The 16,831-nt window shown below is 38.4% G+C and overlaps 1 protein-coding gene across 1 annotated transcript; it reads right to left on the bottom strand.

The window, feature by feature from the left end:
- Window positions 1–959: 959 nt before the first annotated feature.
- LOC132945133 (uncharacterized) lies at window positions 960–9,650 on the bottom strand. Its single transcript, XM_061014788.1, has 3 exons — window positions 2,166–9,650; window positions 1,894–2,045; window positions 960–1,080 (listed from the first exon to the last, which is right to left on the bottom strand). The coding sequence occupies exon 1, from the start codon at window positions 9,472–9,474 to the stop codon at window positions 4,201–4,203; it is 5,274 nt and encodes a 1,757-aa protein (XP_060870771.1). The 5' UTR covers window positions 9,475–9,650; the 3' UTR covers window positions 960–1,080; window positions 1,894–2,045; window positions 2,166–4,200.
- Window positions 9,651–16,831: the final 7,181 nt, after the last annotated feature.

Below are 16,831 nucleotides of genomic sequence, written 5' to 3'. Positions count from 1 at the left end.
AATTTTTTCCAATAAATAAAGTTTACGACGGAATGAAAAAGAATAGAAGCAGCTTCAGAGGCGTTCTTCCTTATTTTGATTTCACATACGTCAATAGTACTATGAAAAGTCAGGGAAAAAGTATGAATACAACACATAAAAAAAAAATTGTTATTTCCATTAGAAAAATGGAACGTTCACGAAGCTACGATAAACTGTCAACATCGTACTAACAATATTTGCGGAGAGTTTAAATAACCGTCTCACGCATCTTGTTGGACAGGTGCGCCCAAGAGTCCGGAAGTTAATTTCTAAAATGCCAATGCGTGAAGAGTTAGGAGTAAATAGAGCTAAAATAGAGCTAAAATAGAGGTATAAGAATTAGGTGAAGGGATTCCAGCACCAAAAAGACGGAAATTTGGTAAAACCGATGAACGTTTAAGAAACTAATGCGTTAGAGTGGCCCATAATAGTTTAATAATATCAAATTTTACTTATCACCTATCAGATATTACCTATAATATGGTCCGACAACATGGTTAATGGTGCAAAGATGGACCTCGCGGAGTACTGGTTGCGCATCTCCTGTACCTATATAGTCACTATTGTAATCTCAATTACACACTATCGATATTATGATTATAGGTTATCGATATTAGGATCAATATTAAGTTTATTGATACGTTGAATAAGAATATAGTTCAATATACAATTTATCACAGTATTATTCTTAAACCGTATTATACATTTTTACAGGTTGCATATGATCCATGCATTCTAAGCTGTTATTGTACCATGGCTATCATACAGTATGATAATAAACAATAAACGACCTTTTTTAATGTTTTGTAAAAATAATATTCGGTAGTATACTACGGTAATACTACGGTAGTATATGTTACATATTTGAATACTGTTTCTAAATAAATATTTCTAAACTAAATAAATGTATAATGAGGTAATCAAAAAAACAAAGTAAATTATGGAAAAGATTGATATATTTTGTTATGTCAATACATTATATTGATTAGATACATGTACTGTTTGGGCTATGGCAATTTTTAGTATGCGATGGATGAATTACATGTTGAATTAACAGTTCTGAAACAAAATAAATAAGCATAGTGTAAAATAAAGATTAAACACTACGGTATGTAATAATAATTATAAAATTAGATTATAAGTTATACTAGTCATTTATTTCTCGTGTACCTATCATAAGTCGGTATCAAAAAAAAAAAAAAAAAACAATGTGATCATTATAATATTTGGGAACAATAATATTATACTACTACACTACAAATTAGAAAAACCTTAAATAGATTTAAACTACAATAATATTTTGATATTTTGTGATTTATTAATTTTAATTATTTATATGATACAAACGACTAAACGAGTTTTCGGGTCTCTACTCTCTAAACAATATTTTAAGTTTCCTAGACATTTTTCTTTATACTTAATATACAGAATGTAACAAGAAGACCTAACAAAAAAAAAATGATGCTACTTAAAGTCTTAAACATAATATGACAAAAATGGTGAAAATGATAATATTATGGTTACTAAATAACCAAAGAAATATACTCGTGTTAAAAATAATATTTTGAAAAAAGTTATTACATTCTAAATGAATTTACTCAACAAAATAAACTACTAGATTTAATTTAAATTAAATTTTTTTTATTTTCACAATTAAAAAATAAAAATAATTGTTTTTATATCATATAGGTGCGTGTAGCGCAAGTGACTATAAACTATATACATAAAAAAAATATTGATTAGAACAAAAGTCTTCCTGTTATACGTCATCATGTGTAGTGTGCATATAATTAATATAATATATTACACCCTTCGAATGTTTAATGAATATTATAATTAATATACATGTGGATTGTGGAGCTTTAAACTCACCATCAATTGGCTGGTGGCTGGTGCGGCTTTGGCAACCTTGTTGATGGCCTTGGGAGATTGGACCTGTCCGACGACAACGATGTTCATGGATACCTTTTCTGCGCCCATTTTTGGTTTTGGTTGGTTTTCGTGGAGTGAAATAGAGTGAAAGACTGAAACAAACAGAAAATCAAAATCAAACAGACGTTTAATAGTTTCGAGTGTTGTGCGTTCAAACGGAAACAAAACATAAAAGTTTCCGTTATTGTTTCGCAGGTTAAGTAGGTACTCACCAAAGAATAGATTTGCACAAAAAACGTGTTATGCCGGAATCGATGAATCGGTCTCCTATTTATACCTCTGATTAGCGTCGGACGGCATGGCATGATCGCACAACGACGAACGTCCGTTGGTCGCCGACAAAGTGGTACCACGGTTCGACGTTATAGGTATTATTGTTATTGTGTTTACACCATTATTGATATTATTACTATTAATATAATGCTACACATTACGATAGATTGGGTAGGTGAACGTTCACACAACGATACGCTCGTGCCATGTAATATTATTATATATTTTATAATAATATACAATAACGGCTGCATAATAACACAAATTGCTTAGGACGTTGGATCACAATGATATGTATTACGAGTATACATGGTATATCTTAATATGTCATTGTACGCGGGGTTTTTCAACGATTATTGTGCGGATGACGGCTGCACCTGTAAAGCCGGTGACGGATACGTGCGCGCACGGACGGCGGCCAACACGTTATGCGTCGGGCGTGTAGTTACTTAAGTCGTAGATACCTGTCGATAGCCCTGTAAGGAGGGGGGAGTGAGAGATCGAAAGTGGACTGTATTAAAGCTAGGTTCAAATCTTTCGGATGTATGAGTGCTAAGGTGATGAATGAGAGGTACCTAATTACAATAACAACAATGGGTCGATAAATATGGTGCAGAACAATTTATTGTGGTGTTCTGCAAAAGACTCTCTTACTGACTAGGGTTAGTATTATAAGCGCGATCACATACGATCGCGTGAATCAATAAATCAAGAAACAAAAAAGTAATACAAATGCAAAAGAAAATAGTGTTTGTTGACAAATAAATCGCGTGTGTACGACCTGATAAGGACGGAAGATGATACCACGACGATGGCGCGGCAGTTGACCCAGTGGAGCGTTGCAACAGCTGCGGGCGGCAATCGGGGCTGGCGTCACTTGCACTCCCGTCGCTTTCGACGAATGGGTCGACGACACTGCGTACAAAACGTAAAGACGAGGTGTTGGACGACGCGGACACGAACTCGTATTTCCGTTAGAGGGAGATCGCGAAACGGTCACGCGAAAACATTAATTGTCGCGGCGTAGGGACGCGGCACAAACGACAACAAAAAAATGGCTTGACCACGGTTCGCACTGCGTAGGACGGGCGGGCGGAACACGTGGGTGCGAAGCGAGCAGGGCTCGAAACGCACAGCGAGTCGGGCGAGCGACGGAAAAACTAATAAACGGTGTTGTATCACGACACAGGCGGTCGAGCGATACACGTTGTCGGCACTACGCACGGCGCGACATGAGAAGAACACGGGCGGCTCAATCTGCAAACACGTGGGCAACCACGGCCCGGGGTCCCACTGCGAAGCTCGGACGGGCGGCGGACAATAAATCAAGCCGCGGTGTCGGCGCGGACGGCCAGAACTCGAAACGCGAAGAAAACAACAAAACGTACATACACGATGAGTTCGTGAGCAGCGAAGGCTCACCGGATCGCGTTGATTAAAAATGTGGTTTACCAATAAAAGTGCCAAGACGGCGGAAAAACAACATGTTGCCTAGACGGCTTAGAAGCGACGACTTTTGCATGGCGGCGGGTGCGGATCGCTGGAGGCACGACTGTGTCGAGACCGTCCCCACTCTGGAGGTGCAAAGTTCGCTCGCACACTTTTCGGCGGCTGGGCGGCAGGGTGACAACATTATGACCTAGTCATATCGCATACAACCGCGCGGAAATACGAACCGCCGATTGTGTACCCAACATTTCCTCCCCGCGTTGAAAGACCAGGGCGTCTTTCAAGAGATCATCAAACATGAATATGGACGTTGAAGTTCAGATCATACACATTACAACAAATACGGTGCGAAAAAAAAAAATACATGATAACATGGAAATAAATAATAATTAAAAAAAATTACATTGTACCTGACACTCATCAATAGACAAATAAATAAATAACATGAACGAGAATGTGACTGTTGCACACACAAAAAAAATAAAGAATAATAAACAATGAGGACCTTGGGAGATGCGGATAAGATCAGGGCTCGACTGGTAAACGCACAAGTTTCACTACCGGACGTTTGTAGACACCGTCCTGCGTGCGCACGGACACGACGCGAACAACCTCGTCTGATCCCGGGTGGACCTCGGTGACACGACCGAGACGCCACTCAGTTGGTGGTCGAGAGGGGGCCTCAACGATGACCATGTCACCGATCGTCAAATTCGGAGATGACTTGAACCATTTGTGTCGTCCTTGTAGTGTAGATAAATATTCACGTGACCACCGTTTCCAGTAGGATTGATGACACTGTCGAATGAGTTGCCAACGATTCAGCCTGTTGATTTGGACGTCGGTGAGGTCAGGTTCGGGTAAAGCTTGAAGCGGCTGTCCTATCAGAAAGTGCCCGGGCGTTAGCGCACTCAAGTCGTGCGGATCGGATGATGTTGGCGTGATTGGTCTCGAGTTTAAAATACCCTCAATGCGGGTGGTCAAGGTGAGGAACTCCTCATATGTCAACACCTGTTGACCGATGGCGTGCTTGAAATGATATTTGGTGCTTTTGATGCCAGCCTCCCAAATTCCACCGAAATGTGGGGCGGCGGGCGGATTGAAGTGCCACGCACAGGTCAGATGTGATGACAGACGATCTTGAACTTTGGCATCACGGAACAACGTTTTCAGCTGGCGCGCGGCGCCGACGTAATTTGTCCCACAGTCCGAATAAATGTTGGACGGGATGCCGCGACGGGCGACGAAACGGTCTAAGGCTGCAAGGAAGGCCTCCGTGCTCAAATCCGACACGATTTCGAGGTGGACTGCCTTAACGGACATACAGATGAATAATGCTAAGTAGACCTTGACTGATTGCGCATTCCGACGGCGATGTTCTTTCACGAAGAACGGGCCTCCGTAATCCATCCCGACGTGCGAAAAAGGTCGATGCGGTTGGACCCGGTAGGACGGTAAATCTGCCATCATCGGCTGAGGGCGGACAGCCTTGTGACGGGTGCACGGAACGCACGAAAATATGATACGTCGAACCGCAGCGCGACCCGACAAAATCCAAAATTTTTGGCTTAACATTGACAGTACTAATTTTGAGCCGCCGTGCAGAAATGACAGGTGGTAGTGGCGAATAATCAGCTCGGTGAGGTGTGAGGATCGCGGCAGCAAAATCGGGTGCTTCGCGTCCTGACTGGCACTAGCGAAGCGAAGACGGCCTCCGACTCGAATGATACCCTTTTCGTCGACGTAAGGTGCTAGTTGTGCCAGGGACGGCGGCGAAATCATGGATTCATTTTTTAACATTTTTCTCAAGTCTGAAAAATAAACTTGTTGTGTGCGTTGCACGGCGATCGATAACGATCTTTCCCGTTCGGTAAACGTGATTGGACCGACGCGGACAGGTTGTCGACGTAGACGGTGACACAGGTAGCGCAATATGTATGACAATACACGCAGCATTTTACCGAGCGACGAAAATCGGTCAATAAATTCGAGTGAAGGCGGATGAACATTGACGGCCAACGTCGTGATGACATTCGGTCGAGTCTCCGGCAGCTGGTCTGGTGTGAGCGGAATAAATCTCGATTGGGGCCACTGGTCTTCGGGAAGTCGTAGGAAGTCAGGACCGTTCCAATAGATGGACGAGGACAACATTGATTTCGGCAACAGTCCACGAGAAGCTGGATCCGCGGGGTTGTCGTTGGTCGAGACGTAACTCCACATACAACCAGGTAGCAATTGACTTATTTTTGCAACTCGATTTGTTACAAAGATCTTGAAATGTTTTTGGTCCGACGTCAACCATGACAAGACGACCGATGAGTCTGACCATGCTCGCAAACGAGATACGGGAACTTCGCTGGACAGAACAGAATGCACATGGTGAAGGGTACGGGCCAATAACAGAGCACCGCACAGTTCTAGGCGTGGTATCGATAGCGACTCGTCGGCGGTCGAGCTCTTCAAAGGCGCAACCTTAGTTTTACAGGTAATGAATTTTACAGAAATATTGCCGGCGGCATCGACGAGACGAAGGTAAATGGTAGCCGCATATCCTTTGATCGACGCGTCTGCGAAGCCTAGCAGCTGGATGTCCTGTTGACAAGTGGCTTCGATGTGACGTGGTAGGCTTAAATCGAACACAAGTGGTAATTCTGTGCAGAACTGTTGCCACATGGATTGCAACTCGTCAGGCATCGGATCGTCCCACCCGAGTTTCTTGCTCCACAAAAGCTGCATAAAACACTTTGCCCACAGTAGCATTGGTCCCAGGGCGCCGATGGGGTCGAATAGGCGGGCAATGACGGACAACACTTCTCGTTTCGTAGACGAAGTCTGTTGAAGGCTGGTATGATAAACAAATTTGTCGGTGTTCGTGTCCCAGTGCAGGCCGAGAACTTTCACGGCGTGTTCTTCTTGAGGGTCGAATGATATGGCCTGTACTCGGTCCCCGGAAGGAACAGACTCGAGTACGGCGGTGCTATTGCTGGTCCACTTACTCAACTCGCAGGCACAGCTGCGCAGTAGACCGACGATGTCCGTTTTTCGACGTAACAATAGCTCTTCAGTGTCGGCGCCGATGACGATATCATCGACGTAGGCGGTTCTGGTGAGAACGTCTTTGGCTAACGGAAACCGATTACCGTCTTGGCTGTCGAGCTCGTGTAGACAACGTATGGCTAGATACGGCGCACAGTTGAGGCCGTACGTGATGGTACACAATTGAAATTCAACGACGTCGTCGCTAGGCGCGTCACGCCAAAAAATATGTTGAAATGCCCTGTCTTCTGGACGAATTAACATTTGTCGGTACATTTTGACAATGTCGGCGGACAGAATATATCGATGCATACGGCAGCGGAGTAGAATATCGCGTAGATCGACTTGCAGCTTCGGTCCGGTGCACAATATATCGTTCAAGGAGCGACCGGATGACGAGGCGGATGATGCGTCGAACACGACACGTATTTTGGACATGTCACCGTCGGCTTTGAATACGGCATGATGCGGAATAAAATAGATGCCCGGTGACGGGGCTGGCACCATGTGTCCCAGCGAACGGTAGGTGGACATGAACTGACGATACGCCGCATACAGCACGGGATCCTTGGCTAATCGCTTTTCTAGATTATAGAATCTTTTCAGCGCTATAGAACGCGAATCACCGAGACCGTGATGCGATGTACCATGCTGTTGAGTTGGGCCGGTGAACAAATGGCGAAATGGTAGGGCGACACAAAATCGACCTGTCGTATCACGCGAGGTAGACTTAGTAAAATACTCTTCACACCACTGGTCTTCCGTGGTAGGTGACGACGGTGCGGCGGGTTCTTCGATCAACCAGAATTTTTTAATTAAATCTTCGATTGAGGGCGGAGCGACTGCGGTGGTCAGCGTGACTGGAGGTGACTTGTTCGGAGTAGAAAATGAACCGAAAATTATCCAGCCAAGCTGAGTGTCAAGGGCCGATGGTAAACCCGAATGATGTTCCACACCCGCGTGTGGGCGGATCAGACTTGGTAGGATATCCGCACCGAATAAAACGTCGATGCGAGACGGAGTGTCGAATTTGTCATCGGCGAGTCGAAGGTGTTGATATTGTTGACGCACGGTCGCTGGTAACCGAGTAGCTGGCATGGCAGTGGTAATTTGTTTTAGAACAACTAAGTCAACAGACGGGAATAAATAATCTGGTTTAACGTGTGACGAAAATTGACAGCGGGTTATACCTTGAACGTGGGACACAGGACTTTGTGCGAAACCTACGATGTCAGACTTGTAACGACGTTTCGAAAGTCCAAGCCGCGCTGCACAATCACTAGTCATGGCGGAAATCTGCGAGCCACTATCGAGCAGTACGCGTACGCAATGTACTTGTTCCCACGCATCTTTAATGTGAACAATCGCTGTACCTAGTACGACGGTAGAATTGGTGCAGGCGGCACCGACAAACGAGCTAGAATTACCACTCGACGTGGTGGGTTGGGGTACCGGGGTACTATTCGAAGTCGTATTATCTACAGTTGACGTTTGATTTTGTTCACGATGTAGTAGGGTGTGATGACGCTTACTGTTGCACGAAAAACAACCCTTGGTCGACGGACACGTATTGACCATATGACTCGAACTCAAACACGCGAAACACAATTTACGAGCTAATACAACGTCTCGTCGTTTATCAACAGTCATTCCGGTGAGTTTCGGACATTGATATATTCTATGATCGGGCTTATCACAATATAAACAATTCCTAGTCTTAAATTTAGTCGAAGCGGACGTAGTAGCAGCGAACACTGATTTAGTCGATTTGGTATGTTTACCGCGAACATCCGGTTTTTCGAACGGTTTTTCGTTGCGACCGACTTTATTAGATTTTGTAAGATTTTCCAAAATCTTACATCGATGTTGCACAAAATTTACTAATTCGTCAAAAGTCGGAATAGTTGACTGTGACGTACTAGATTCGAACAGTTGTAACGTGGTCGGGTCGAGAACGCGAGAGCACATATGGAACAGCAAAAAACTCGAAAGGTCATCGACCCCCAGCGATTTAATTATTGATACATTTTCCTTAAATGTATTGACGAACTCAATTAAAGCTGGTAGTGATTCATGAGCGATTGGTTTAAAGGCGAATAATTTGTCCATGTGAGCGGAAGCTAACAAACGTTTATTGTTGTAACGCTCGGACAACGCGTCCCACGCGATCGGGTAGTTAGCCGCGGACAACGGTATAGATTTAATAATAGCCAACGCTGAACCAGATAGACACGACAGTAAGTGATGAAAACGCTGTGCGTCATCTATGTGTTGGTTATCATGTACGAGTGATATATATATATCGCGAAACGATCGCCACGATAGTAAGTTGCCGTCGAACATAGGTAATTTAATTTTAGGTAACGCGACGAATTGTTGTTGTGGCACGGAATTGGTGAACGACGAAGACGACGATTTACTTTCGGAAGTAGACACAGGAACGGCACTCGCGACAATTGTTTTTATTTCAAGACGCATGGATTCCATGGAAGTAATCAACGGACGATCAACCTGTTCAAACTCAGCAATACGGTCGGCGTCGATTAATGCGTTAATAATGATGTCTTGTTGATGTTGAAATTGTTCGACGAACTTATTTAGTTCTTCAGCGTGAATAATTAACGACGGTATTTTCCCAATATCAGCGCGTGCCTCTAATGCTGTGGCGTGAATATTTTTAACCGAATTTAATATGTTATCGCGTTTGACGCGACCTCGCAGTAGAACCTTTACCGGATCCTCTTCTTTCTTTAGTGGTGCCATGACGATACGAATACGAAATTAAATGATTACGTGATGAGGTACGATTGTGACGAAGTAATTACACGAAAATACATCCGGCCCGAAGGACCAAACAATGTGCGGATGACGGCTGCACCTGTAAAGCCGGTGACGGATACGTGCGCGCACGGACGGCGGCCAACACGTTATGCGTCGGGCGTGTAGTTACTTAAGTCGTAGATACCTGTCGATAGCCCTGTAAGGAGGGGGGAGTGAGAGATCGAAAGTGGACTGTATTAAAGCTAGGTTCAAATCTTTCGGATGTATGAGTGCTAAGGTGATGAATGAGAGGTACCTAATTACAATAACAACAATGGGTCGATAAATATGGTGCAGAACAATTTATTGTGGTGTTCTGCAAAAGACTCTCTTACTGACTAGGGTTAGTATTATAAGCGCGATCACATACGATCGCGTGAATCAATAAATCAAGAAACAAAAAAGTAATACAAATGCAAAAGAAAATAGTGTTTGTTGACAAATAAATCGCGTGTGTACGACCTGATAAGGACGGAAGATGATACCACGACGATGGCGCGGCAGTTGACCCAGTGGAGCGTTGCAACAGCTGCGGGCGGCAATCGGGGCTGGCGTCACTTGCACTCCCGTCGCTTTCGACGAATGGGTCGACGACACTGCGTACAAAACGTAAAGACGAGGTGTTGGACGACGCGGACACGAACTCGTATTTCCGTTAGAGGGAGATCGCGAAACGGTCACGCGAAAACATTAATTGTCGCGGCGTAGGGACGCGGCACAAACGACAACAAAAAAATGGCTTGACCACGGTTCGCACTGCGTAGGACGGGCGGGCGGAACACGTGGGTGCGAAGCGAGCAGGGCTCGAAACGCACAGCGAGTCGGGCGAGCGACGGAAAAACTAATAAACGGTGTTGTATCACGACACAGGCGGTCGAGCGATACACGTTGTCGGCACTACGCACGGCGCGACATGAGAAGAACACGGGCGGCTCAATCTGCAAACACGTGGGCAACCACGGCCCGGGGTCCCACTGCGAAGCTCGGACGGGCGGCGGACAATAAATCAAGCCGCGGTGTCGGCGCGGACGGCCAGAACTCGAAACGCGAAGAAAACAACAAAACGTACATACACGATGAGTTCGTGAGCAGCGAAGGCTCACCGGATCGCGTTGATTAAAAATGTGGTTTACCAATAAAAGTGCCAAGACGGCGGAAAAACAACATGTTGCCTAGACGGCTTAGAAGCGACGACTTTTGCATGGCGGCGGGTGCGGATCGCTGGAGGCACGACTGTGTCGAGACCGTCCCCACTCTGGAGGTGCAAAGTTCGCTCGCACACTTTTCGGCGGCTGGGCGGCAGGGTGACAACATTATGACCTAGTCATATCGCATACAACCGCGCGGAAATACGAACCGCCGATTGTGTACCCAACAATTATGGATCGATGACACAGAATTTCGTTTAAAACGAAAAAAGACGTGTTTCTTTATTTCTAACAGGCAATTTTTTTATAACAATTTCAAAATTTTTAAGCACGCAGGTGTACCAATATCAAAATCAACTTTATTTTTTCAAATGGTAACTACTATATTTTTTAATGGATTCCGGCAAAGCTTTTTTTTCTGAAAATTTTGATAGTCATATCATCAATTTTGGTTCGCTAGTTTATTAGCTACGGTCCTCTAAAGTTTAGTAAAATATGCATTAATACTTTTAATGTAAATAATTGATATCAAAGCCATATCATAAATTTTGGTTCGCTAGTTTGTTAACTATGGTCCTCTAAAGTTTAATAAAATATGCATTAATACTTTCAATGTAAATAATTGATATAGGTTTAATTTACAAGAGCTAAATAGTTTTTTCTTATAACTAACTTTTATAACTTGAAATTTGAACCATAAGTTCCCTATTTTGGTAGGTATCGCATGCAAAGTATGAATTTAGTAGTTGAAATTCTTCAAGAATTATTTAATAATAGTGATTTAAAATAAACTATTTGCAAGGTATTTAGATAAATAATCAATCTCAATATAGGTTTGTATCTAACTAAGGCATACTTTTAATCTGATTTAATTACAGATTTCCAAAATTATTATAACAAGAATCAAATACTATAAGGTATTACCTTAGCAACCTTATAACGAATCCAAATTAATGCTATTGTAAGAAAAGTATGATAGGAATTTATGATAGGAAAAGTACGAAATAAAATGTAAATGTCCAAAACTAAAAAATATGAAGGGTTAAGAATTTTAACTCCTAAATTCATACATTGCGTGTGATACTTACCAATATAGAGAACCTATATGGTTCAAATTTCAAGTTTATCCCACTACGAGAAGAGCACCACAAAACATTGCACTTTTTTCATTACACGATTTTTTTTAACACCCATTCGAATACCATTTACCATTATTACTTTAGCCACCTAATAAAGAATCCAAATGTATGATATTGTAAGAAAAGTAACTGTGAAGTAATTAATTACGATTACCTATAATAACAAATTAAAATTTTGATGATTGTATGTTCAAATAAAAATAATGAACTATGTTTGTCAACAATTTTGTTTGTTTTTTTTTTTTTAGAGAGAGTGTCATTATATTACCGATTAAACTACTTAAGTGTATAAAAAGGTAGTTATAAGAAAAAATTATTTAGCTCTTGTAAATAAAACCTATATCAATTATTTACATTAAAAGTATTAATGCATATTTTACTAAACTTTAGAGGACCATAGTTAATAAACTAGCGAACCAAAGTTGATGATATGGCTATCAAAATTTTCAGAAAAAAAATCTTTACCGGAATCCATTAAAAAATATAGTAGTTACTATTTGAAAAATAAAGTGGATTTTGCTATTGGTATTATAGAGGGTAGTATATAATATTATATTGGTTTTAGGAGGCTGTTTTAACACAGTTTTATACGATTAATATTATAATATTATATACAGTCGAATACAAAGTGACAGTATTCGTAGGGAAATTTGAACGAAATCGTATCTGTGCGTCAAGGTAAAAAATGAATAATGAAACGAAAAATGACATTAGTAAGAATTACTATATAAATTACCTATATAATAAATTGTGGATATTCACCGAAATTAATTACATTATCATAACATTACGAAGGTATATCGTTACGGGGAATAATTGTATGACAATCGTAAGACGCAGTCGTGTATCCAGGGATGGGGTCTAATGGACTTAAGCCACCCCTTTTGGACGTACCCAATCAATAGATTTCCAAGACAAAAGCAACGATGAGGGTTGAATTTGGTCAAAATAAAACTAATCAACTACATTTATTTTTGTTGCTACATTTGTTGGATAGTTATATATTTTACAAGTACCTACAACGTAAATTATTACTATTATTATTAATAAATTAAGAGTTACATTTTGCATTCAAAGTCACTGTTTCGAGTAAGTACAAAGTATTATTATCATTCGAGGACTAGATATGTAGCGACAATGTGTCATTGTATGTTGGTTTTAAAACTGAGTAAAATATAGTCTCGTTGATTACATAATATGTATTATTTTATAAGGTACCTACGTTTATTTATAATAAGCTAATAATGAACAAACAATATATTTAACTCAAAAGCGTAAAGTTAATCAGGAAAAATTAAAAAATACTAACTAAACTTTAACTAAAAGACGTGTATTAATGTATTTCCCACCTGCTGGGTCAAGAATAATAATTCAGCAACTTTCAAATTTTTAAATAATAATGATAAACATTTTGTTGTTCTACTAGATCTTCTAATATATACTACTAGTAATGATTTAGCCAATTACATACTGTTATTGTGCTAACTTATTTATTAAATCAAGGATTCAGTATTTGTTAATTTTATTTAAAGTCATTGTATACATTGTGTAAGATTTAAACTTATTATAATAGGTACCTGCGATTATAGTATACGTGCAAAGATGATTTTAATTTGATATGTTGTTTTTGACATAAACTGGAAAAAGCTAAGGTTTTAAGATGAATACATCGGCTATAGTTATTCAATTATATACATTTGATGAAAAAAACAATTACTTGGTTAAGTTAACAAAAAAATTAGCTTTTTAACTAGTTAATGCTCATTTTTGTATACCTATACTATTAAAATATAATCACATTGGTAGTAGGTCCTCATATTCCGATATTTAGAGTTAATTAATTGCGTATTGAACCTTTTCCGATTTCCGATAGTGCTCAATTATTCGTAAGTAATATAATATTAACGAAATTTATTTTATAATTTGTATGTTTTTAGGAACTATATTGAATGTTTAAAATTAATTCAGGAGATCAACTCATTAATTAATACTGGTCACTTAATATTGTATACCATTGTTTTTCGTTGTTTTTTTTTTTTTGGAAGGGAAGGAGCTTTTTAATAAATTGCATAATATCAATATAGTCAATATAAATTGCAATCATTATAATAGATAGACACATCACAAAACACTTGATATATTATTTTAAACATAAAATTGTTTTATGGTAGTTTATCAAGTAAAACCTAAAGATAATTACTATAAAATACGAAACGAAACATAAATTTAATGTTTTAAACAAATTCTAATTTTCGCTTATTAAGTCTTGAGAATAGGTATGTTAGTATTATAACTCACTGGTTTTCGCTATTAAAAAGTAATTTCTTCATTAACACGCAACAGAGCTTATCCACATAAGCGTTTTTGCCCATATTTTTTAACCACGTTTTCAATCTACAGTGGGGTCAAATAAATGGGAGTGGTGTTGGTCAGATCCCCCCCCCCCTTTTTCCATCTTATGAAATAATTTGTTTAAGAAAAGTCTATTAAAATTATATTATTATTGTTCATATATGTATTTATAAAAAAAACAATAACAATAATTTTACTCGCGTTATTCTTTGTAAGACACGCGATTTAAAAATGTAGAATTCGTCATTTTCGTTGAAACTATACGAGTAAAATTCACGCAAACATGCGTTTTATCTTTCCCCAATAATAATATCAGTATAATCACGCCACGACGCCCCACTTTCATCGGCAGCCTCGGATGTATGTATAAAAAGGCATGTGGCTCCTCGATTCCGGCATAACACATTTTTTGTGCAAATCTATTCTTTGGTGAGTATTTGCTAAACAATGATAACAACATTATCATTATTCGTATATTATGATAGTATTATAACACGTTTTTTATTGGATTATAGACCAAAACTTATTCGTTTGTTTTATTTTCGTTGCAGTCTTCACTCTATTTCACTCCACGAAAACCAACCAAAATCAAAAATGGGCGCAGAAAAGGTATCCATGAACATCGTTGTCGTCGGACAAGTCCAATCTCCCAAGGCCATCAACAAGGTCGCCAAAGCCGCACCAGCCACCAGCCAATTAATGGTGAGCGTCTGTAACTAAGCATATTATTTTAATAATAGGTACCTATGTATGATAATAGTATATCAATTTTTGGTGGTTAGGTAAAAATAAAATTTAAATTATATACGATTCGTTACAATTGTTTTTCTCAATATATTCAATTGTTATTTATTTATTTTTTTGTGTTTTCACTGTTTGTATTATTTCATTCATTGGCTAAATTATACAAATGCAAAATTTAATATCGGAAAACTTTTTCAGTAGATATACTTATAAAGATATATTATATTATTTAAATAAATAACCTAATTTTGAATAATTCTATTATACCGTAATAACTTTTGAAAACCTATTTTTTTGTCTCAACTTAGCTATTAACAAAGTACAATTTAATATTATAAAATATTTTTTTTCCTACATTTCTACATATAAATAACATTTATTTGATTAGTTGACAATAATATGAATTATCAAAATACAGAATTATTTTTGATTAAGGTTGTAGAAATGCATTTTTAACGTAACATTATACAGTAATAAGTTAATAAATTAAAGCATATGTGATTCAGTGGTTCAAGTATTGAAAGTTATTCCTCAGTAATTAGTTGTTACTACAATACTACCTATTATGACTCATAAGTTAAAATTAATATTTATTACAATATCTTTGTTTATTATTTTGTTTTAGAACTGTTAATTCACCATGTAGTTCATACGTTACAAACTCAAAAATGCCATAGCCCAAATATTACAATAATATGTAATTATACCAACATGTATTTAAATTAATATTATGTACATTGAAAAATAAATCAGTCTTCTCAGCTATTTGACTTTTCTTGTTTGTCTGTACCTCTATGACTTTCTAATTTTTATGATATTTTAATTTAAAAAAAAAATAGATATATTCTTTAACTTTATAATTTATACTTTATGTTGTTATATATTTTAAATCGTATGCAGAGTAATATGACGTGTGTTAACTAATATTATATTTACAGAGTATAAAAAAATTTAAATCAAAATAACACAATATAAAATTTTACATCTTGTAAAAGTATTTTACATACTATGTTGATTACGAACGTAAACTGTTATCGCGGAGCTTATTAGAGGCATTATAAATTACAATTATACGTATCCTATAAAAGTGTATGTTTTTGTAAAGTATTAATAAAAAATATATATTTTATAACACAGCAATTAGAACATAAATTGTAATATATATAAGCAGGTGATATATAAAAGAATATTTGGCATTTTTAAAATGTATTTGTGCCATTATATTATTGTTGGTAAATACCGAACATTTGAATAGAATTTTAATTTTCAAAATCACTATAGGTAGGTAAAAGGTGTCTTGTTAAATAAGGAAAAAAAAAATATCATTTTTACTTAGTGTAATATATTATATTTACAATGAGTTGGTATAATTATATTTTTACAATATTACATTGTTTCAACTGTTTAATACATTACAGACTGTATCTATTATTACAATAGTACCTAGTGTTATCATCTTTCTGTAAATGGATATAAGGGTATTATATTTTATTACTATATATTTTTATAAGAGCTGCAGTCTGCAATATTCTCTTCGAGAAAGTATTAAATAAAAGTACGTTTGTGGCCTGGTGTGGCGCTGTGGTTGTTCTTAGTCACAAAACGTGTTATGAGTGCAAGCACCAGCAGGTGTCACTAGTTCCAGAATGGATTACCACCCGGGTTTTAGTGAGAAATCCTCGCCACATATACACGTGTTCAAACCAACCGTACCATCCCCGACATTAAAAAAAACTAACATAAAATAGCCAATGACCTATGTCGCCGCACATTAATTGATACTAATAAAAAAAAGTATATTTGTTGAACATTAAAATTGTTGGTTATAGTGGGTACGTTCTACATTAAATATAGATTTTTCTTTGTTGGAATCTTAGAAACAAAAATAATTTAAATCGACAGTATGTATAAATTACC

Source organism: Metopolophium dirhodum, chromosome 5, assembly GCF_019925205.1.
Source record: "Metopolophium dirhodum isolate CAU chromosome 5, ASM1992520v1, whole genome shotgun sequence".
NCBI lineage: Eukaryota > Metazoa > Arthropoda > Insecta > Hemiptera > Aphididae > Metopolophium > Metopolophium dirhodum.
This window is presented reverse-complemented; position numbering and strand designations above follow the sequence as displayed.